Raw genomic sequence first — 23,240 nt, forward strand, 5'->3', positions numbered from 1 at the left:
ATTTATTTTTATGCTTCCAATTAACTGATGTATATTGTATTTAAGTAGATTAAAAGAAAATTATAGCAGAGCTTTTCATGTTTGCCTTTGAGCACTATTTATCTTTGACGTGTATATTTAAATGTTTTATATGTGCCTGTCTCTGAGTGTATATTCACACATATCTATGTATATGTGCATATGCTCTAAAATAACAAATCACTTAATTTTTAGATGAAAGAAGTTACATTTATAAATGATTTTTATCATAGTTAAAAGTGACAATATTACTGATTCATTTTGAAAATCAATAATAAATATAATACTTATTTGATGGTCTCAAACTCCCCCAATTCCTTTGATTAACTTGAGATAATCCTAAAGTAAATTCTAAATGATTTGTGAATCTTTGTGAAATAAGAGCAATGCTAATTCTATTTTGTTTTCAAATTTTATTTGTCTGACCTTTATGTCTGACCTAGGTATATATTAGTACAGATATGCAGATTGATATAGTTATACATATACTTCCTACCAGTGATACCAAGATAGTAGAAGATTCCATTTCTAGCTTACTGAATTGCTAGCTTAAGACTGAATCTATTAGGAGACTCTGAAATTTAAATTCTGTGGAATAAACAGAACTTCAAAAGAATTAAATATAATAGTATTTTTAAAGATACACATCTAATTTCATGAACATTTTCCCATAAACATCTGTATTAGATCGGATTTCCTTTTTTCATTTCATTTTTTAAAAGTGAGAATCTTAGTTGGAAAAAATATATTTGAAAATATCACTCAAAGGGATGGGATTAAATATAAAACCAGGGAGAAAAATAAACATAGCATATAATTAGACAATTATACAAGTTTCTGTACAATTTGTAGAACAAATTGGATATTAGAAGATATTTAGGTTATAAACATGATTTCAGGAAAAAAATATTTAAACAATTGATTATAAGTTATTTATAGTTTTTCTTTTCATCTATGTATACATTTTTTCTAAATTGTCCATTTACACCTGATGATCGTAGAGCATTATATAAGGTTTAGAAATATGAAGAGAACACAAAATTATTTGTGTGCACACACGTATGTACATATATACACACACATATGTATAAATATCTTGTGACAATGTAATAAAAGTCAAGCCTAAAGAACTCTCAATAGATTCATTAATTTTGATTCTGTTATGTATCAATGAGGACCAGTTTGCTTAAATCAATACCATTCAAGTTAAACTACCTGTCATTTATTCTGAAATATTTTATATATTAGTTTTTCTGAGACTTCTAAGTATCTAGTTCAAATATCACTTTTCTTAAGTATCTCTGTTTTCATTTCAATGCATATTTATCAATCAGTTCTCTGTGTTACATATTTCATAACTTTTTTTAGTAACTCAGTGACCTATCCCACAAGTCATTCTAATTTGCCAATTAATTTACACACAAAATTAACTATTTAAATTAATTTCTTTCAACATAGATTCTAATAGTTATACAGTTCCATTCTGACTAGGCATACAGCCATGTTTTTTTACTCATCAAATTAATCTTCCTGAATTGAAATAAAGTATTTAAAGTGAAAGACCTTTATTTATTATTCAAAACAAAACTGTCAAATAGAGGTAGTTTGGATTAGGCAGAGTGGGGTGAAGAAGGATAGGTGGAAGGGTCATAGGAAGGATAGTAGAATGGATTGGATATCCTTACCCTGTATGCATGTATGACTACATAGCTGATGTAGTTCTACATCATGTACAACCAGAAAAATGAGAAGTTATACTCCATTTATGTATGATATGTCAAATGTATTCTAATGTCATGTAACTAACGAGAACAAATAAAAAATATGTATAAATGAGTGAAAAATGGAAAAATAGGTAAAATTTTGTAGCAAAGTTTATATAAATACAAATGATTAACAACTGAAAAAAGAAAACTGTCAGAATGTTTATTATTATATCAAAACAAATATCTCAAAAATGTGATCAGTTAAATGGTAATATAAAATCCCTTATCTTTTAAATAAATAATTTTATTTGTACATTTTAATGTAAATATTTCTTCAATAATTTTAATAAGTGAATAAGTAATTTAAGGGGCTGGGGATGTGGCTCAAGTGGTAGCACGCTCGCCTGGCATGCATGCGGCTGGGGTTTGATACAAACAAAGATGTTGTGTCCGCCGAAAACTAAAAAATAAATATTAAAAAATTCTCTCTCTCTCTCTCTCTCTCTCTCTCTCTCACTCTTTAAAAAATTAAGTAATTTAATGTTATTAATCTATGATTAGACTTCTTATAAGCTCTATGTCATTTACACATGAAATAAATTCTCAGAATTTTGAAGTTTTCTTTTGAATAATACAAGATATAATTTTCTAATTTTTAATTTCCTATCTTTATTACTCTTTATCTCCAAACATGTCATAATCACCATATTCAGATGTTCTTACAAATTATATTCATTTTCTAAAGCTGGTCATAACTTGAAATTTTTAGTAACAGATTCTTTGTTTGCTAACTTATTTATTGAGCTAATTTTACATTCCATTGACAATATTTTAAATTTAAAGCTGAGTTGGGATTTTTATTGTGTTCAAAATACTTGAGATATTCTGGCTTTTGTATCACAGTGATATCTCATGAATTTGTAAGTATTCCCTATACTTCTATTTTTTTCAAAGGGTTGAAGAATTGGTATTAATTCTTCCTTGAATTTTTGTGGAATTCATCTTTAAAACTATTTTATCTTGGGCTTTACTTTTTGGAGGGAAGTTTGATTATGACTTCAATTTCTTTATTTTTACTTAGTGTTTTCAGGCTAGTCATGATTGAGTCTTGGTGGGTATATATTTCTAGGAATCTGTTCATTACCTCTGGTTTATGCAATTTTGGGGACATAAAATTTTTCATAATAGTCCATTATGATTCTTTTATTTTTGAGGCATCTATAGTAATGTTTCTCTTTTTCATTTTTGATTTTACTAATTTTATTTTTCTCTCATTTTATTTTTAATTAGACTGGCCTAGGATTTGTTGATTTTGTACTTTGAAGAAAATAACTCTTGTTTAGAAAAAGTAAAACATTATGCACAATTCCTGAAGGTAGAAAGAAACAAACAAATCCTTTATTCTGACTCAATAGAATAATTAATTACAAAATGAAAAAAGTTCTCAATTATTATACTAAAAGTTCAATAAAAACCCAATAAAAATACCAACAAGATTTTTCTTATGATTGTAGGTAAAATCAATTATATATGAAAAAAATAGTAAAGCAACTATTGCCTAAAAAATTTGTTAAGAAAAGAAAATCTACAAGGAACAACAATTATCAGGGATTGAATATTTAATAAAATATCAAGTTGTAGGTGTATTAATAAATAGGTAAATTGGAATAGAATGAAGACGTTGATATATACTATATTATATGTGAAATTTTGCATATAATAAAGATAGAAGTTTACAGGAAATGTATGAACTTTAAATACATATTATAGGGCAAATTGAAAAGTAATTTGGATATAAAGGTCACTCATTTCTTAAAATATAAATAAAAACTGAGTTCAAATAGCTTAGGGATCTAAATGTAAAAAATGAAACTAAACATAATTAAAAGAAAATGTGGGTAAATTTCTTTTTGAATTTTTAACTGATACATAGAACATAAAATTATATTCATGGACTATGATCTGAAGTTTTTATGTGTACCTTATAAATTATTTAAATAAGGGTAAACACATATATCTCCCCAAATATTTTTTTATTTCTTCATGGTGAAAACATATACTTTCCTTTCTCTTAGCTTTTGAAATACATAGTGTCTTTATATTCACCCTACTGTGCAATAGCAAAGAACTTCGTACTCCTATCTAAATGTGTCTTAATTCCCAGTAATATACCAGTTCTCATCCCTCCTTCTTCCTTGTTCTGCCCAGTTCTGTTAACTGTCATTATATTCTTGGATTTTATGAAGTAAACATTTTCAGATCATTGTAGTACTTGTCTTTCTGTGCCTAGCTTTTTCCATTTAACATAATGATCTCCAATTCCACCCATACTTTTTCAAAAGGCAAGATTTCATTTTTCTTCCAGGTGTTGGTTCTAGTGCATGACTGTACCATGTTATCATTTATTAGTTGATGAACATTTAGGTTGTTTCATTTCTTGTATAATTTGAATAGTCTACAATAAACATAGGAGTACAGCTGTTTCTTTGACATACTGATTTCATTTCCTCTGAATATGTGCCTAGCACTGGGATTGTTGGAACATATGGTAGTTCTATTTCTAATTTTTGAGGAAGTTTTATGCAGTTTTCCATGATTGTCCTAGTTCACATTTCCACCAATATGTGCAAGGTTCTGTTTTTTCCACATCTTCACTAGTACTTGGTATCTTTTGCCTTTTTGATAATAGTCACTCTTATTTGAATGACATAATATTGTGGTTTTGATTTGCAATTCTCTGATAACTAGTCATCCTGAGGATTTTCTCATATTTGTGTTCGTCATTTTTTTTTCATAAATATTTGTTTAGGTTTATTGCCCATGTTTAAATAAGATTATTGTTTTTTGTTTGCCTGTTTTCATATTTATTTTCTTCTTTCTCTCTCTCTCTTTTTTGCTAGCAGATTCTTTGAGTTCCTTATATAATCTGGGTATTAATCCCTTGTCACATGTAAACTTTAAAAATCTCCCATTAAAGAAAAGCCAAAGACAAGAGGGTTTCTCTTCTGAGTTCCACCAAACATTTAATGAGAAACTAATACTAATTTTTCTAAATTATTCCAAAAAAATAAAGAAAAAGAAATTCTCACCAACTTATTCTAATATCAAATCTAGGCAAGGACACACACACACACACACACACACACCACAAACAGAAAGCTATATTCTAATGTCCTCAGTAAATATAGATTCAAAATTCTTGACAAAATACTAAAATCTGAATACAATGGTACACTAAAAATTTATTCTGCATAATTAAATATTATTCATCATAAAAATGAAAGGATCATTCAACATGTAAATTGATAAATGAGATACACTATGTCTTCAGAATGAAGGACAAAAAATGATAATTTTAATACATACATAAGAGGCTTTTGATACAATTTATTATCCCTTTGTGATGGAAACTCTGAACAAATTAGATTTTGAAGGAAAGTATCCCAATATAATAAAGACTACATCATACTGAATGGGGAAAAGATGAAAGATTTCTAAGATCTGGAACAAAATGATGATGCCTATTTGACTAATTTTATTCAACCTACTACTGGAAGTCCTAGTCAGAACATTCTGGCAAGAAAAGAAATAAAAGGCATCCAAATTAAAAATGAGGAAGTCAAATTGTCCATGTTTACAGATGACAAGATCTTCCTAAAGATTTCACCAGGCAACAATTAGAAGTAATAAATGAATTCAGCAAAATTACCGGATACAAAATCAATATATAATATCAGTTGCATTTCTATAAGTCACTAGTGAATTATCTAAAAATCAAGAAAAACATCCTTTTATAATAGAAAAATATAAAGTATGTAGGAATAATCTCACAATGAAAAAAAAAAGTATTAAAGAAGGAAATCAAAGATGAAAGTCACAAAACATAAGAAGACATTCCATGTTTTTCAATTAGAAGTATCAAAACTTAAGATGTCTAAATTACACAAAGTGATCTACACACTCAATGCAAGCTCTATCAAAATACCAGTGGCATGCCTCACAGAACCAGGAAAAAAATCCTAAAACTCATATCAAACCACAGAAGACCCTAAATGTAAAGGTTCTGTGTTGAGGTCTCTGATACCTTCATGACTGTGGCATGCTTGGTGGCTAGGAAGCTTCTCTGCAAAGAACAGAATGCCTGGCTGCCAAGAAAACTTCTGTGCAAAGACACGGAATGCCTAGCTGCTGCAACAATGCCTGCATGCTCTGTGCTAGTCTTATCAGCCTTGACTTTGATTTCAGGCGCATAGCTCTGAAACTCTCTTGTTAGACAACAATATTTCACCAAGCTCCACTGTACCAGAACCTGCCCACATAACAGTAACTTTAAACTATAGACTTTCTTGAGAGCTAAACAAAGCTCCTAACATTGCACATTGCAACTATAGTAGGCAACTGAGGAATGAACTGCATAATGTTGCTAACTCTATAACCTGCCTAATGAAACAATGAACAATAGTGTACTACCAATGCCAGTGACCTAATGTAACCTATTAATAGAAATAAAGCTGGTTGCTTGGCCATTCTGCCATTCTGCCTTTTTTTCTGCTTCTGAATTTTGCATATGTGTCTCTTTTTTATTTTCTTTACAACACCTAAATAACCAAAATACTCTAGAGTAAAAAAAGAATATAGCAGGAGGCATTACACTTCCTGCCTTCAAAGTATACTGAAAAATTATAGTAATCAAAAGAGCATGGTATTGAGATAAAAACAGATACATGGACTAGTGGAGCAGAATAGAAAGCCTAGAAGCAACCCACACACCTATAGCCACTGACTCAAGACAAATATGCTAACAACAAGCATTGGAGAAAAGGTAGTCTTTTCAATAAACAGTGCTGGTGAATTTCAACATACAAATGCTAAGGAATGAAACTATATCCCATCTCTCACCAGTTCCAAAAACTAACTCAACGAGAAGGAAATAGTTAAATGTGAAACCTGAAATTATGAAACTACCAGAAGAAAATAGAGAGGGCATTTTTAAGTCCTTGGAATGGGCAAAGATTTTTGGATGAGACCCCAAAACCACAGACATAAAAGCAAAACAAAACAAAACAAACAAAAAAAAAAACAATAACAACAACAAAAATGAATGGAATTATATTAAACAAAAAGCTATACAAGAAAGAAAACAGTCAATATGATGGATTATTTTACATATTTGATGTAAGAAAAAGATGTCCAGCTGTTATAATCAAATACAAGTACAATAAAAATGATTGACACATTTGAAGACACAAAAAGTAAAGATCTTTCCCCCCCCCCACATCTACTTAGACACAAAGTCATAAAAAAATCAAGTCATGGTCAAATAGAGGAAATATCTATCACACAGCAAAGATGAAAAGATGATATTAATGATTTATAAACAACTCTTAAAAGGTGTAAGAAAACTAAAAACTTGATAGAGAAAATTAGCTAAAGACATATATAGACAATTCATATAGGAAATGGCTGTTTGATTTGTGAAATGATATTCAATCCAACATATAATTAGAGAAATTCAAAGTAAAATGATTCTCAACTATCATGTCTAATACATAGGATAGCTAACATTTTGTAACTATATAAATTTACTCTGTTGTTAAGGTTAATGAAAAACAAGAACCCTAATAATACAATATTAATGAGAATTAAAATACTGTGTGTAGAAAATGATTTAACATTGCTAACTGAAAGTGAATGGTGTTTTCTTTTGATTCAGAAATCCCAATTTTAATTATTTATATTAGATTATGTAATTTAAATTTTATTTTAAAAACTTATGAAAATATATATGCACAATTTTATACATTTGTCCTCTCTACTTGTCAAAATTGTAAACAATCTATTAGCCAAATATGAGAGGAATTAAATCAACTGTGACACATCCTTACAAAGAAGGACTATGCACCCATTAACAAATTTGAAATATCTCCATGTGTTGATGTATTTGTTTGAAAGGATATTCTTGTTTAGTGAATAAACCAAAAGGAAACAGGGTATCTGTCATATAACTTATTTAGCCTGAGCTTAATTAGTCTATAAGAGGCTATGTTTTTATATCTTATATTCTCACTTCTCATATCAACCTTAAAATATTATTGTTTCTGTCTACTTTTAAACTCCTAACTATACATCTGGGACTGGATGTGTGGTAGGCAACCAATTAGTATAACAACATATACAGAATTCATTGAAAGCATAGTTAGAACATATAAAAATGTGTGTGTGTGTGTGTGTGTGTGTATGTGTTTGTTTGTAGAAAACAATTTGGCCATCCCTTAGGAAATGATATTTTGGGATGTGAGTTATCCTGAGAATTCTTTGTTCTTATTAGATATTTTCCTGTAAAACAGAAGACATAAATCCTTCACAGTATCAAGTGATAATTAATTTTCATATTGTATAGCACATCACATTTAGCAAGTGGTATAATACTTCAGATAAGTGGGTTATAGTAAATTTTAGAAAGAAGTTAGTTTGATAAATTTTCTAAGAACATATAATAAATTAGTCAAAATTAACATTTCTAAAATAACATTTAAATCAGTCATGTTTATGTAGAATTAAGTGCTTAGGGAGAAAAATGAATCCTCATTGCTTTCTGCTCGCCAGGATGATGAGTTAAATATGGAAGTGCATACTTAACTTTCTTTGGACCAAAGAAGCAAGGTTAGTGTTTTAACTATTATCTGTACTTCAGCTTGTAGATATGGGTGAAAGGTAATTGATAAGATAACATAATGATTTAAAATTGAAAACTAGCATTTTAAGTTTCAATTTTTATGTTATATTTACTATTTCAACAGAACTGCATATAATTGTACTTATTGGCCCATGTTCATATGATGTTATATTATTTTCCCTCAAAATATACATTGCACAGATACATGGTATGCATGATTGTTGAATAAGGAAAAACCAACCATTTGATATAAGAAAATTGTAGTTTACTATATAATTAAACATTTATATTAGGGTTGCCTTTGGGATGGTTTGTGTATATGAGATAAATTTATAATATACAATTTACATTCATTTTAATGTGGTAAAGAACTCTGGACATGGGACACTGCCCTTTCCACTGGTTCATACTTTTATTAAAGATGATTAAACAGGGGAACTCTAAATATTATTTTCAACCAAACTATGTTGGAGCCATTGATGTTCTTTGGCTTATCCTGCTTCATCTGTCTAGCATATCTTGTCTCATCTTTTTATCTCCTTCTAAGGTCCATCTAAAGATCCAAATACTCAAATATCTACTTCTTTAAATTCCTGTACAGAACACTGGTAAGACCTCTATTTTTTGGTTCACCTTTGGTTCTTTTATGTTTATTTTTATATGTATTCTGCTGTCTTAAAGATAAATTATGCATTTTAGATTGAAAGTAATTCTGTTAATATCCTCAATGCAAAACACAAGATTTTACATAGCAACCATTTAAAATAGGTTTAAATATTTTGTGATGATCATAAAACACCTAAGAAAGAATTTTTACATAGGGGTATCACTAATTCTTTTTAGAAGTATTGTACTATAATTCAGCTTCTAGTTAAAACTTTAAAACAAAAAGCTTGCATAAAATCTTTTAGAAACCTGTGCAATTTTAAAGCCAGGACTTCTGAAAATAACCTCTATTAATCTGACCCTTTGCTCTAAATATAAACCTGAGCACATTTCTTGAATATTTAATCTCATTTGTCCCACATAACACATGCAGAGCATTAAGAAAGTAATTGTTTTATATATAGTTCTCAGTGGGCACCAGATTATAGCCATAGACTTAGTAGCTTGTTTGCCTGACATATGAATATCATTATGTTGGGAAGCCTCTACATGCTATCCAAAATTTGTCTGAACTACAGTCCAACCACCTAGTGTAAGTTTAAAATTTATCACTAACTTTTCTTCTCCTTCTAAATTATGATGACTTAAAGTTTACTCATGGTTGTAGTCTACACTTTGTGGAATCAACAAAGTGGTATGTTATTATAAAGAAGCATATTCTGTTTTAAATTTTCTTCCCTTATTACATATATATCTTTCTGTATTTTAATCATTCAATTTTTTCTTAAGCTAATCCCCTAACTTTTAAAAAATATACTTTTTCTTCAGGTTTCTATGACCCTTTCTTTCTCCTCACATTATACTTCCCTTCTCATAGCACATCCCAAACACATTTTTATATTTCTGTGCTTCTGAAAATCATTACTGTACATTTCACATTATTAGATCTTATCAAGTTTCAAATTATAACTAGAAGAAAAACATTTTTTGTTATATATAACAGCATTACCAAATTGTTCATAATGAAAAATGTTTTGGGAAGTGTGTGCATCTGGAATAGATGTTATCAGAGACAAGGAGATAGAAATTGTCACAAGAAAAGCAAATAGATTGTACCTTGGTTGTTTGGAAATAGTTGAGGACCAGTGGTATAATTAGCCATAAAAGTCATTTAATAATCAGGCATATTAAACTTTCATATAGCACAGATGGCCACACTCTGGTTACTTGTCTAGACTAGATTTGTTTTTCTGTGTATGTTAAATGGCAAATATAGGTTGCTGTGTATATGGTTCTACTTTACAAACTAATCAAGAACTGATATGCAATCTCAACTCTTGTATATTAATCAAAAAGGTGCATTCTCCAAGATTTATGGGTCTTCTAACTATTCATATAAATAACCAACACTCATTACATTTATAGAATCATAATATTGCTAAAATATATAAAGTTTTAATTTTCTGTCAAAGTATTCTGGAAATTCAAATTATTTTTCTTACCAGCAAGTTACCTGTGCATTATGAATGAGCATTACATTACTCTACCTGAAACAAATTTTTGCTAATTGTAACTTAAGCACTAGCTATTGCTGTTATTTGATTGAGCTTCTTCCCTAACCCCCACCATTCAGATTGGTAAAAGTCAGAAAATGGTAATGGGAAACCATACAGTAGTGGCTGTGTTTATCATAGTGGGTTCAAATGATGACCCACATTTGAAAGTTGCGTTATTTGTTTTCCTGCTTCTCAGTTATATGCTAAGCACTATTTTGATCTGATCATTTCCACACTCACTCTGCTGGATACTCATTAGACTCTCATATATATTTTCTTCCTTAGAAATCCTATACTGGTATATGTATCTTCAAATTTTAGTTATTATGGCTACAGGAAAAAAAAACTACTATTTCCTATTACCATTGTATCACTTGAATGAAAATTTGTTTGAAATATTAGCTAAATTCAGAAATTTAAAAAAATTAAAAATACCAATCCAGGCATGGTGGTGCATGCTTGTATTTCTAGGGGCTTCGAGGCTGAGGCAAGAGGATCTGGAGTTTAAAACCAGCCTCAGTAATTTAGTGAGAACCTAATCAACTCGATGAGACCCTGTTTCTAAATAAAATACATAAAGGGTTTGGGAACATGGCTCAGTGCCCCTGAATTCAATACTTGGTTCAAAAAAATAATCAAATATTTGAATAGCTTGTCATAATAGCCTATTGTGGTAAAGCCTTTGAAAGATTGGTCATAGAAGGATCTCTCAGTGTTCTTATAAAGATGATGACTGAAGTGAAGGATATGTTCATTGTGATGAACTCTCAGCTGATTTGAGAAATATTTGTGAATTGGTAAGTTTCTGAAAATGGAACTTTATATAGATTAAAAGGAAGAAAAAACTTCTTGTAATATTAATTTTTATTTTATGTCAATTAGATAGAATAAAAGAGAAATGAAGAATCAATCAGTGGAGATAGAGTTCATTTTGCTTGGACTCACAGATGACCCTCTGCTACAAATTGTGATTTTCCTCTTTCTATTTTTCAATTATACCTTGAGCCTGATGGGGAACTTAATCATCATCCTTCTCACCTTGCTGGATCCCCGCCTCAAGACTCCAATGTATTTCTTCCTCCGAAATTTTTCCTTTATGGAAATTTTGTTCACAACAGTCTGCATTCCACGGTTCTTGATAAGCATTCTCAGTGGAGACAAAACAATTTCCTACAATGGTTGTACAACTCAGTTATTCTTTTTTTTCCTAATAGGGGCTACAGAGTTTTACCTCCTGGCTGCCATGTCCTATGACCGCTATGTCACCATCTGCAAACCTCTGCATTACCCAGTCATTATGAACAGCAGAGTGTGCTACCTACTGGTGCTCAGCTCCTGGGCAGCTGGATTCTTAATCATCTTTCCCCCTTTGCTTTTGCTACTCAAGCTGGATTTCTGTGCTTCCAAAGTGATTGATCACTTCCTGTGTGAATCTTCTGTCCTGCAGATCTCTTGCACTGATACACGTTTCATAGAATTGATGGCTTTTGTCTTAGCTGTGATGACACTTGACATCACATTGTTTTTAGTGATCCTCTCCTACACATTCATCATCATAACTATTCTCAAATTCCCTTCTGGTCAACAACGAAGGAAGGCCTTTTCCACCTGCTCCTCACACATGGTAGTTGTCTCTATTACTTATGGAAGTTGTATCTTTATGTATATGAAGCCATCAGCAAAAGAAAGGGTGACTTTAATTAAAGATGTAGCTGTGCTCAATACCTCTGTTGCCCCTTTGCTCAACCCTTTCATTTACACCCTGAGGAACCAGCAGGTGAAAGAAGCTCTTAAGCATATGCTCCAAAGGTTTTGTTCTTTTAAAAAGGACAAGTCAGTGGTTAGACATAAATAATATGCTGTTGGAACTTGAATAAGAAAATTCAATATGATTATTTATTACATCAGTTTGTATGTATAATATTTTACCCCTTGAATATTTATATCTTATTAGTTTTCATGTGTCTATCTACACTTCTCTGTTCTTATTTCTGAGTGGATTTTCCTAATTTCTATGAATAGATTGTCTTCTTCAATCTAGAATATTAAATTCTATCTTGACCTAGAAATGTCTATTCTCTTAAAGGGTAGTTTTATACATTGAATTTTTTTGCAAGCGAACCTTGCTAGACATACTTACTTCAATATTTTGATATATGTATTAATTGCTAAGCATTGCATCTGCTCTGAAATATTTTGCATTGCTAAAATTGTCAGAGACACAAAACATGATCATTTATTATGTAATGTAATTGTTGTTGTGATAGAAAAGTAGCAGAAAAATCTAATCAATTTTAAAGTTCAAGGTAAACTTCCAAGAAGAATCAGTATTTATGTTGAACATTGAAAGATGGATAAGGAAAATAAAAATGTAAGGATGTTGTGATTTAGAGCTATAACATATGAAAGGAATGGATATTCTACTGAAAACTTTTCTCCTATGGAATTGTAATAATTAAGAATAAGTTAAACATAAACATGAATAGTTGTCATTTGAGGTAAAAAAATAAACTCCAGCCTTTGGTTCTAACTTTACCGTTTCTGAACACTACAGGTGATACTATTTCATGGAAGAAATTCAACCGACAATTAATTTATATTTTGGTTTGGAAAAATATTTATATATTTAAAGCATGTGTATTAAATCACCTCCATCAGCCACTGAAAGAAACGATACACTGATGATTTTTAGTCCCTGTAAACTAGGACCTGTTCTGAAATTTCATATAAATGAAACTTTGGTTTGAATTTCATGTCTGACTTCTTTTGTTCAATATAACTAAGTTCACCGATTCTATTGGATGCATTCATATCTTCTTCTTTATGCTGATGTGATTTAGCAACATGTCTCCTGTTCTTTTGAAATTGCCAGTTTTTCCTCACTTGATCCAATAGTTTGGTGTTTCATTGTCTGAGGAATCTCTCCACAAAAGTAAATCATTTCCTTGATTAGTGTGAAAAGTGAGTAAATTGAAATGCCAATCCCTGAAAGTTTCTATCCTTACATATGTCCTTTTGAAATAAAATCTGTCAAAGTGAAATTAATAAGAATGGACTTCTTATTTTTTGATGATTCCACTCTCCAATTCCCATCATCCAGGCAGAGAAGCTTAAGAAATTATCTCTCAAGGAAAAGAAGAAGTAACTGTAAAGGAACACATTCCATGTTTTGTTGCTCTCTCCACGGGCCCACTTCACCTGAAAATAAACTTGATAACTTGTTTTTATAATTCAACAGACTCCAAGACTCAACTTGGTTTTGAAGACTTGAGGGAGCCAAAAGCCAAAGTAAGAGTATTGATGACAGGATGTTGAGCAAACCAATACTTAAGATTTCAGGATGGAGATCTCCAAAGAAGGTGAGGCAGGTGTGAATGGGAAATGACAATGCATTTCAGTAATTTCTGAGACAGTGTTTACCGAAAGCCTTAGCAGTAAAGTAGGTAATTCCCAAACACTTAGTGAGAAGATACTCTGGATGTCACATTGGCTCAGCTGCCTGACTACAAACACCTCTGGGGAACAATGAACTTTGCTTCTTTTCCTACTTGCAAGTTTTTCACAAAGTCCTCTCCTGGTTTTAACTTACCATAGTGAGATGGAAACACTGGGAAATGGCCTCCCAGTTGGTCCTCTGCTCTTAGAGAACAGCTAGAAAGGTCCTGTGTGATGTTGACTCAGCAATATATAGTTCAATGGAGATTCTATAAAACCAAAGCCATGGTATTAGAGAGTGCAAATCATTGCTTTTATTGTTGACTCTACTCAAAGAATGATGTCAGTGTTGTGGACAGGCTGGAAGGAATGAGATGCAGTTTTCATCTTCTTGTTCAATTTAAACCAATTATAAGGACTGTTTGAAGTTTCTGTCCATTATGAATGCTTACATCCATGAAATCTACTCATGCTATTTCAGATGGCTTTGATGTTGATGAGTGTGATTTTAGAGGGCTTAGTAGATTATTTCTGATGCAGGCAAGAATCAGAAAAAAAGTAAAAATCATAAGGATATATATTACTATTAAAGCAATTTAATTTTTCCAAGATAAAACAGGTCTAGATTTTAAGAACTATATGTGTTCCTTGTAGAACAATATCTCAACTCCAAGCTCTTCTGGGACAAATTCTTCTCAGTCATCAAATCACAAATCCTGGGAACAAAACTATGTTCTTTCTTTTATTCATAACCTCATCAAACAGCTATCTAAGAACTTATATCATACTAGACAAAATAGGCATGTTCCTGGAAATTGAATGTTGATAGTTTCATTGACAGTAGATTGAGATCTATAAAATAAAATGTCATAGAACAATATATATATTTGGATGCTAAAACACATGATAGAGAATTCTAAGTAGTTAGAGGGTTAGGAGTGTTTTTTTGTTTTTTAAACAAATTTTCTTCTGCTTATTCCTTAACTACAGAAGTTACACTCCTCTAACCATAAGCAATTTACATTTCAGTTAAAGATGCTCTCTAGTCCAGTAAAGCATAGTCAGTGATGGATAGGATAAATAGGGATAAGCAGGAATAATGGGAGGTCACAGGGACACAGTCACAGAGGGAGATAAAATCATCTTTCTCAGGCAGACAGTATGTTCAGTCGGCTCTTTCTAGAGAACAAAATATCTTAGCCCTGATAACAAGGTAGGATTACCAACCACAAGGGCAGAGCAAGGACTGTCTCCCTTTCCAGATGGAATTCAGGCCTTGAAACATAAACCAATTAGTAAATATGCCCATGCAGTCTGAGCACTTAAAAAGGGACCTAGAAACATACCACTATGGTTATTCTTTGTTCAGTCTGACAAAACCAGTAATTAAATGTGTATGTGGACAGGACTTCCAGGGAACATGGGGCTATTCTCTGTCTACAGATGGGCCATTCAGTGTCTACACTGCATATACGTTTGCTTTCAATAAATCTTGGACGTATACAGCCATGTGAGAGAGAAAGTTCAGGCCATCACTAATCTTGCCTGGTCAGGACAAAGGAAACAAGGGACCCACTTCCTTCTGTGATATTCCTGGTCTTCCTATGACATTAGGACTATGTTGTCTTTGCACTCAGGCAAATGCTTCTTGTCTGTGCTCTATGGTTCATAAACTCTAGACAGACATCTGTAATATTCTCTGTAGTTACACTAATTTCAATAATTTATACTTATAAATGAATGAAATGGGCCAACTCAGTGTTATGTTGAAATGCTCTTCATAATAATCTTGTTTTCTATGAAATCAAAGTAACCAAAGATGAACCTTTCAGAAGAAATTGAAAATAAAACCCCAGGAGTCGGTGGATGGTACTCAAAATTTAACAGTCTGAGAAGATTCTCAGAATTATTCAATAATAATAATGTTAATCAGATTTTACTAATAAATAAAACTTTATAAATATGAATACTAAATAGGAACTTCCTGTTCCTCCAGAGTTGTTTAAGAATCCAAAATACAGGGCATAACTTTTCAGATTCTAAAGGTTGTCATCAAAGAGGTAGAAGTATTGACCTTATAAACAAATAAAGAAAGTGGGTTGAAAAAAATATGTGGTTTTATTACCTTCCTGAAGGCAAGTTAAAAGCCAAGTTAATGAATAAAGTATCTGTACAAAAAAATATGTATGTTTTCTGGCCGGAATCTGGCTGAAATATTGAATGTTCAGACCTACAGTCTGCTACCTGAGAAGAGCCTGTGTGTTATACCCCCAGGGTAGTTACTGAACACAGCTTTTTTTTAATGTATTTTTTTAGTTGTAGGTAGACACAATACCTTTATTTTATTTTTTATGTGTTGCTGAGTCTCAAACCCAGTGCCTCACGTGTGCCAGGGGAGCATTCTACCACTGAGACACAGCCCCAGCCCCACTTTTTTTTTTTTTTTTTTGGTAAAAAAGGGACCATGACTGAGAAGATGACTTTGTTTTTTGAGAAAAAAAAAATCATTGTATCTGCTAATTGACACTGTCCTGATGTGAAACAATATTATATTTTTTTGTTAATAGTATGATTTTAGAAAAGTGGATAGATTGGGCAAAAGTCATATATTTATATGCAGTATTCTTTCAACATGATGGTTCAGTTTTTGACAATACATTTTTTTTAGAGAGAGAGAGAGAGAATTTTTGAATATTTATTTTTCAGTTTTTGGTGGACACAACATCTGTATTTTATTTTATTTTTTTATGTGGTGCTAAGGATAGAACCCAGCACCCCGTGCATGCCAGGCGAGCGTGTTACCGCTTAAGCCACATCCCCAGCCCTTTGTCAATACATTTTTAAAAGCTTTATCAAGTTATACTTTCATTTTTCCAGAGTAAATATTCAGGACTATAATGGCTTGGTTATATGGCAGGTAAATGTTTGGTTATTTAAGAAAGTGACAAACTATTTTCTGAAATGGTGACATAATTTTATATTCCATCAGCAGTGTGTGAGGTTTTCAGTGATTCCACATTCTTACCAACAGTTGTTTTGACAAATATGTGTATATATATATATATAATCTTTAATCATTCCAAAGTGTATATAGTTGTATCTCACTGTAATTATAATTTCAATTCTATAGAGATTAATGATGCTGATCATTATTTTTATGCTTTCCTGCCATTGAATAATTCCTTTGATAAAATGAGTGCTTAAATATATGCCCATTTTATTTTTTACCACTCTTATTATCATTTGGGATTCTTTGTGTATTGCAGATACAAGTCCTTTTTCAGATATGAAATTTTCATATATATTTTCTATGCTGTGGCTTGTATTTCCATTCACAAATCATGTGTTTTGAAAAGCATAACATTGATTATTTATATTTATCAACTATTTTTCTTTATGCCTCATGTTTCAATTTAGCTCAAGATAACATCTACTATCAGTTTTGTGTTTATCTGGAAATTTTATACCTTTAATTTTATAGTTATGGCTTATTTGAGTTTTATATATGGTATGAGTTATTGATCATGTGGATAGCCATTTTTTCAAATATTATTTGTTTAAAGATACTCATAGAAAAAATATTTATTATCTTGGAAATGTTAATAGTTCCAAGATTAGAAACGCTAATCTATACAAACACATGTGATTGAGAGAAAATTACAAGACATGATTTATCAAATGCCATCCCATACATGCCTCATTATCATAAATACTGTTTCATAATGTGCTAAAAATTTAGCTTAAACTGAGCTTTATGAAATTGAACATAAATTAAAACTTAATGAAGTACTATGGTAAACAATTAGAGGATTTTTCTACTTTGTCCATAATTCAGAAAATTAGAGAATGAACAGAGAGAGGTGATGATACCTTTGTGTGTCAAAAACTCAGATCAGTTTTGTTCATGCATTCATTTATCTTTGAAATGTGATCATGACAATGAAGTAGATAAACATGATGATAAAATGAAGATATGTAGATGATCCTAATAATATAAACACACAAAGTGTGAAGAAAGTTAAGAGATCATGGGACATGAGCAAAGACGAACACATGAAAGAGTGTTTTTACACTGAAAATCAAATGATGTTATAATTTAAATTAGGAATGTGTAATACAGTTATACCAGACAAATTCACCAAAACCACACACTGAGAAAAGTTAGCCTCTTCAACAAATGTCTGGGGAAACTGGAAATCCATATGAAATAGAATGAAAGTTAACTCCCATCTCTCACCCTGCACAAAAATCATCTCTAAGTGGATCAAGGACCTAGGAATCAGAACAGAAACACTGCACATACTAGAGGAAAATGTAGGCCCAACAGTTCAACATTTTGGCACAGGAACTGACTTCTTTAACAAGAGTCCTAAAGCACAATAAATAATCAATACATGGGTTGACATCAAACTAACAAACTTCTTTATAGCAAAAGAAACAATCAAGAGCATGAAGAGAGAGCCTATAGAGTGAGAGAACATCTTTGCTACCTGCACCTCACATAGAGTATTAATTACTAGGATATGTAAAAAAAAACCTCAAAAAGCTTAACACCAAATAAACAAAACAAAACAAAACTAGAAAAGAAAAAAATAAAAACAAACAAAAACAAATAACCCACTTAACAAATGGGCAAAAGAACAAAGCAGGCACTTCTGAAAAGAAGAAATGTGAATGATCAACAAATATATAAAAACATGTTTAACATCTCTATCAATTAGAAAAATGCTAATGAAAACTACAGAGATTCCATCACACTCCAGAAAGAATGGCAATTATCAAGAATATAAGTAACAACAAATGATTGTGAGGATGTGCGAAAAAGGGAACAGTCATGCTTTATTGTTGGGACTGAAAATTGGTGCAACCTTTCTGGAGAGCAGTATGGAGATTCCTCCAAAAACTAGAAATGGAACCACCATTGACCCACTCCATGGCATATATCCAAAGTATTTTAAATCAGTGTACTACAATAACACAGCCACATCAAGGTTTATAGCAGCACAATTTACAATAGCTAAGTTATGTAAGCAACCTAGATTCCCATCAACAGATGAATGGATAAAGGAAATGATGGAGTATTCTCAGCTGTAAAGAATGACTTTATGTCTTTTGCAGGTAAATGTATGGATCTGGAGACTATCATGCTAAGTGAAATAATCGAAACCCACCAAAAAATGAAAGTTGAATGTTTTTCTTGATATGTAGAAGCTAAATCACAACAAATGTGTGGGACGGGAATCAGAGAAGCTCAGTAGATTATACAAAGGAGGATGAAAGGAAGGGAGTTGGGAAAGCAATAAGGAAGAAGGTAGAATCAATCTAATATAATTTTTCTAAGTACACATATTAAAATACCTAAGTGAACTCCACCATTGACCCCCTACACAAGAATGGGGTCTTAATTAGAATAAGATATATTCCATCATTAGATAATTTTATCAAAATAGAGTCTACTCTCATTTTTAACTAAGGAGACCCAATTTAAAACAGATGTATACTGGGTTTTTAGAAAGTGGAGAAGAGATTTATATAAAATTAGAATTTGAAGACAAATACTTTTCTGGATGACATGAAAAAAAAATTGTCATAATTGAAAAATGAAATAGTCCTTGACAGAATTGGTATGTACTATGGAATAAAGGGACTGAGGTACAAGTAATTATTGATCTGAGTTCACATACACTTCTACTTTCACACTTGGAAGGCATTCCTGGGAGATCCAATTGAAAATGTATAATAAGAAGTAAATTTACCAAGGACACAGGAATATAATTCTCAAATTTTGGGGGGCTATTCCTGATACAGTTACAGGGAATGTGAGTGAGTTATGCCCCAGGGCCTGATATGTGAGCACAGTGGCACATTGATTCCTGACAGAGTGAAGATTCTGTCCTGTGGAGAGAAACTTTCAAAGTCTAGGGATACTAGGACAGAAAGCTTTGTGATTTTATTATAGACATAAGTTAATAAAATATTCCAAATGAATAAACTAGACTTTTTGTAATTAGTTATGATTTTAAATCTGTAGCATAATTCCTAAAGCTCAGCTAAAAGTTGGGTTGATTTTGTTTGTTTATTTTTTGCTTTATGAGACACTCACATACTGTGACTGTCTCATATAAATTTATACATGTGTTTAAATATATACATGTTTAAACATATAATTTAAATATATACATGTGTTTAAAATTAGGCAAATATTTCTAAAGTATTGCTTCCATATTTGTATATCACAGTAAATCATGACCCCCTTATTGCCCACTGTCCCCCAACCTTTCATTTCGAACTTCAGTAGTAATGTGTATTATGTTTATATTCCTTTGAGTTTTGTTTACATTCTTCTTCTGGCAGTCTTCACTGAATTGGTCCCTTGAGTCAGTGACAGAGAAAATGGATAAAAATATTAAGTAGCTCATGATATATAAAATTTTTATAGAAACCACATCAAACCATTTTAAAGCACTTCTGATATTGTATCTACTTTATATTTTTGCTTCTTTCTCACGATTTATAGTCAAAGAGATATATATGCTCTGGATAAAATGGAAAAAATAAGACAAAAATTTTGACAATATAAAAATTGACTTGTATTTTAAGTGATACATAACCTGCAACAATTAAAATAAGCATACTAGTTCAGTAGAAGAAAGAGGGAATGTTTTTAGGAATACTGGTTTCCCTGGATTACAACAAAGCCATTGTCTATTTTTTTTTATTCCAGTCATTCTGGTTATTAGTGAAACTGGATAAAAGCCAGAGGTAAGTTGGATATACAGAGAGTGGAGGAAGACTCTCAAATCTCAGCATTGATTCAATTCTTAACAGCTCAACTTTTTAATCAAGGTTAAATAGAACTTGACATATTACAAGTCATAAAAAGGTTATGTTTTTGCATGTTTTGCTTTACTTAATCTATTCATTTTCTATTGATTAAATACTATTCGTATCTCTGTATTTTAAATTGAGTACCGACTTGTAGTACTGTGTTAAAGGAATAGACTTGAGTTGTACATAGTCTGAGAGTGTATTCCACATTTGCTAGCTGTGTGGATTAATGAAAATTTTACAATTTTGAGTCTCAATGCTTCATTAGGAATAGGTGGAACAATTTCACACTTGTGTTATGATAACTAAGATAAAATTAAAATTTTTCAGTCACTGGAGTAAACTTCTGTTTAGTAAACCACAATTACTATTAGTACTCTTCCAAGAGTTGAGAATGAATTCCAACCAAAATAAAAATCATCAACGCAGCTATTGTTAGAACCTAAGAGCCACATGATTTATGGAGTACATTTGTTTACATGATTATATTTAATTCTCAAAAACACTCTTGAAATTCCTTTTGCATTTTAAGCAGAGACTGAAACTTAATGAATTTAAGTAATGCATCCAAAGTCCCCAATCCATTGCATGACACATCTATATTTTTGATCTACATCTAAAACCTAAGCTCATACCTAATGTAATAAAGAATAATTTAATCATGTTTTGAGATGATTATTTCCTCTTCCTTTCTTGTTTAAATTATAGATAACTAGGTAATGAAATGAAAATATAAACACTGACATGAGTGTTAGTATTTATAAAATGATCATCAATTGTAATTTGATGATCTCTCTTTTCCCTTGATTTCTTTCTCTGTAAGCTGGTATGATTACAGAGAATTGAATCTGCCCATCATTTCTGAAATTAATAAATATAAATTATTCTTATTTCTATTACTTTTTAGGCAAAAGTTTTCTAAAATAATTGAAAGAAACAGTAAAATAAATTCTCATAAACAAGTGTTTCAACCACTCAGTTGGTGTTCCTAAGGAGTCTTTGCTTTGTTCATGCTGACAGAATTTTTCAGGAACCATCATCTCCCATGTCCTGGCTCAGAGCCTGAAACACCTAAGAACTGTAAAAGTGCATTTTAGTGTGGTTACAGAGCTGAGCTAGAGATTGCCTACATGTCGAATTCAATAATTAGCTTGTTCTGTAATGTACTAACCTAGACACTGAACAGATCCTGAAATTTATAAAGGAGAAATAAAGAGTGTAACAGGATCAGATGCTCTATGAAACTTTACTAATGATTTCCACTGGGGTTTAAGTGAAGAAAAGAGAATTGAGCAAACGAAATATTGAAAAGCTAGAATCTCAAAGTTATTGCATTACTGAAGAAGATTTCAACCCAGTGCTATATGAGTGTGTGTGTGTGTGTGTGTGTGTGTGTAAAACAAACAACCAAAAGAGAGAGAGAGAGTGGGGTGGAGATCAGAAATCAAATGGAACCAAAGTTTTTTATCTCATTCTCTAAAGAACATCCTTTGATCCTTCACACCTAATATATATTTAAGTATAGTGTTTCTAATTAAATATATTGCCCATATCACATTGGCTTTATTTATATGGTCATTATTAATATTCATTGGATAGTAGAGATTTGGAAAGTGCAAATTTTATTTAACAAGTTATAAATATCACTATTAAATTTCATTTTGAATGATTCAAATAATCTATCTCAGATTCTTTGGAAAGAAAATAAGAAGTAATTTTGATGTAATGTGTAAAATGAAATGAGAACTAAATAACCAAAGACATGTTCTTTCAGGAGAAAATATAGAGTTTACATTCATAAATAATAAACTAAAATGATGAGTTAGATCTCTGCAGATACCCATCATCCTCCATATAAACACATCCTTAGTTTAAGGATCAGGAATCATATATATTTTATTAAGTATTTAATTAATTTTCTTTCAAAGGAATAGAAATACTCATAATTTTTTCATGTTCATTTTATATTAACAAATCAAAACAATTCATTGAATATTTACAAATTTTTATAGAAAAGCACAGTATACCACAATTATTGATGTTCAATCTCCTACTGCTAGAGTTTCTTTAAGTCTGTTTCTTTGGTATTTGGAAACTTTCTATACAGATGTTCATTTTTGTGTGATGTGCTCATAAAGCCTTCTTCTGTTTATTTATATCATCCTTCACAGCTCCTACTACATTTCTTCAGAACTTTAATTAGTAGCAAAAAATAGTGACTCATGATATTATTAATATTCACAAAAATGTTAAAATTAACAAAGATTAGAAAGATATATAGATATTCAATAAAGTTGGAAACAAGGATTAATAGAGTGCATTCATACATTTTACTATGGAATAGTAATAATGTAAATATATTTTTAAAAGTATGAGTTTCCCGTAGCAGTAAGTTATTATAAGAACTTTAAAATT

General features: G+C 31.1%; 1 protein-coding gene across 1 annotated transcript; it reads left to right on the forward strand.

Moving 5' to 3' along the window:
• The first annotated feature begins 11,454 nt into the window (after positions 1-11,454).
• On the forward strand, positions 11,455-12,417 carry LOC124087316 (olfactory receptor 6C6-like). Its single transcript, XM_046436162.1, has one exon. The coding sequence runs from the start codon at positions 11,461-11,463 to the stop codon at positions 12,415-12,417; it is 957 nt and encodes a 318-aa protein (XP_046292118.1). The 5' UTR covers positions 11,455-11,460.
• The last annotated feature ends 10,823 nt before the right edge of the window (positions 12,418-23,240 follow it).

Source organism: Marmota monax, unplaced genomic scaffold (assembly GCF_021218885.2).
Source record: "Marmota monax isolate L192 unplaced genomic scaffold, Marmota_monax_Labrador192_F-V1.1 WCK01_AAM20220418_F8-fsc00012, whole genome shotgun sequence".
In the NCBI taxonomy this organism is placed as follows: domain Eukaryota; kingdom Metazoa; phylum Chordata; class Mammalia; order Rodentia; family Sciuridae; genus Marmota; species Marmota monax.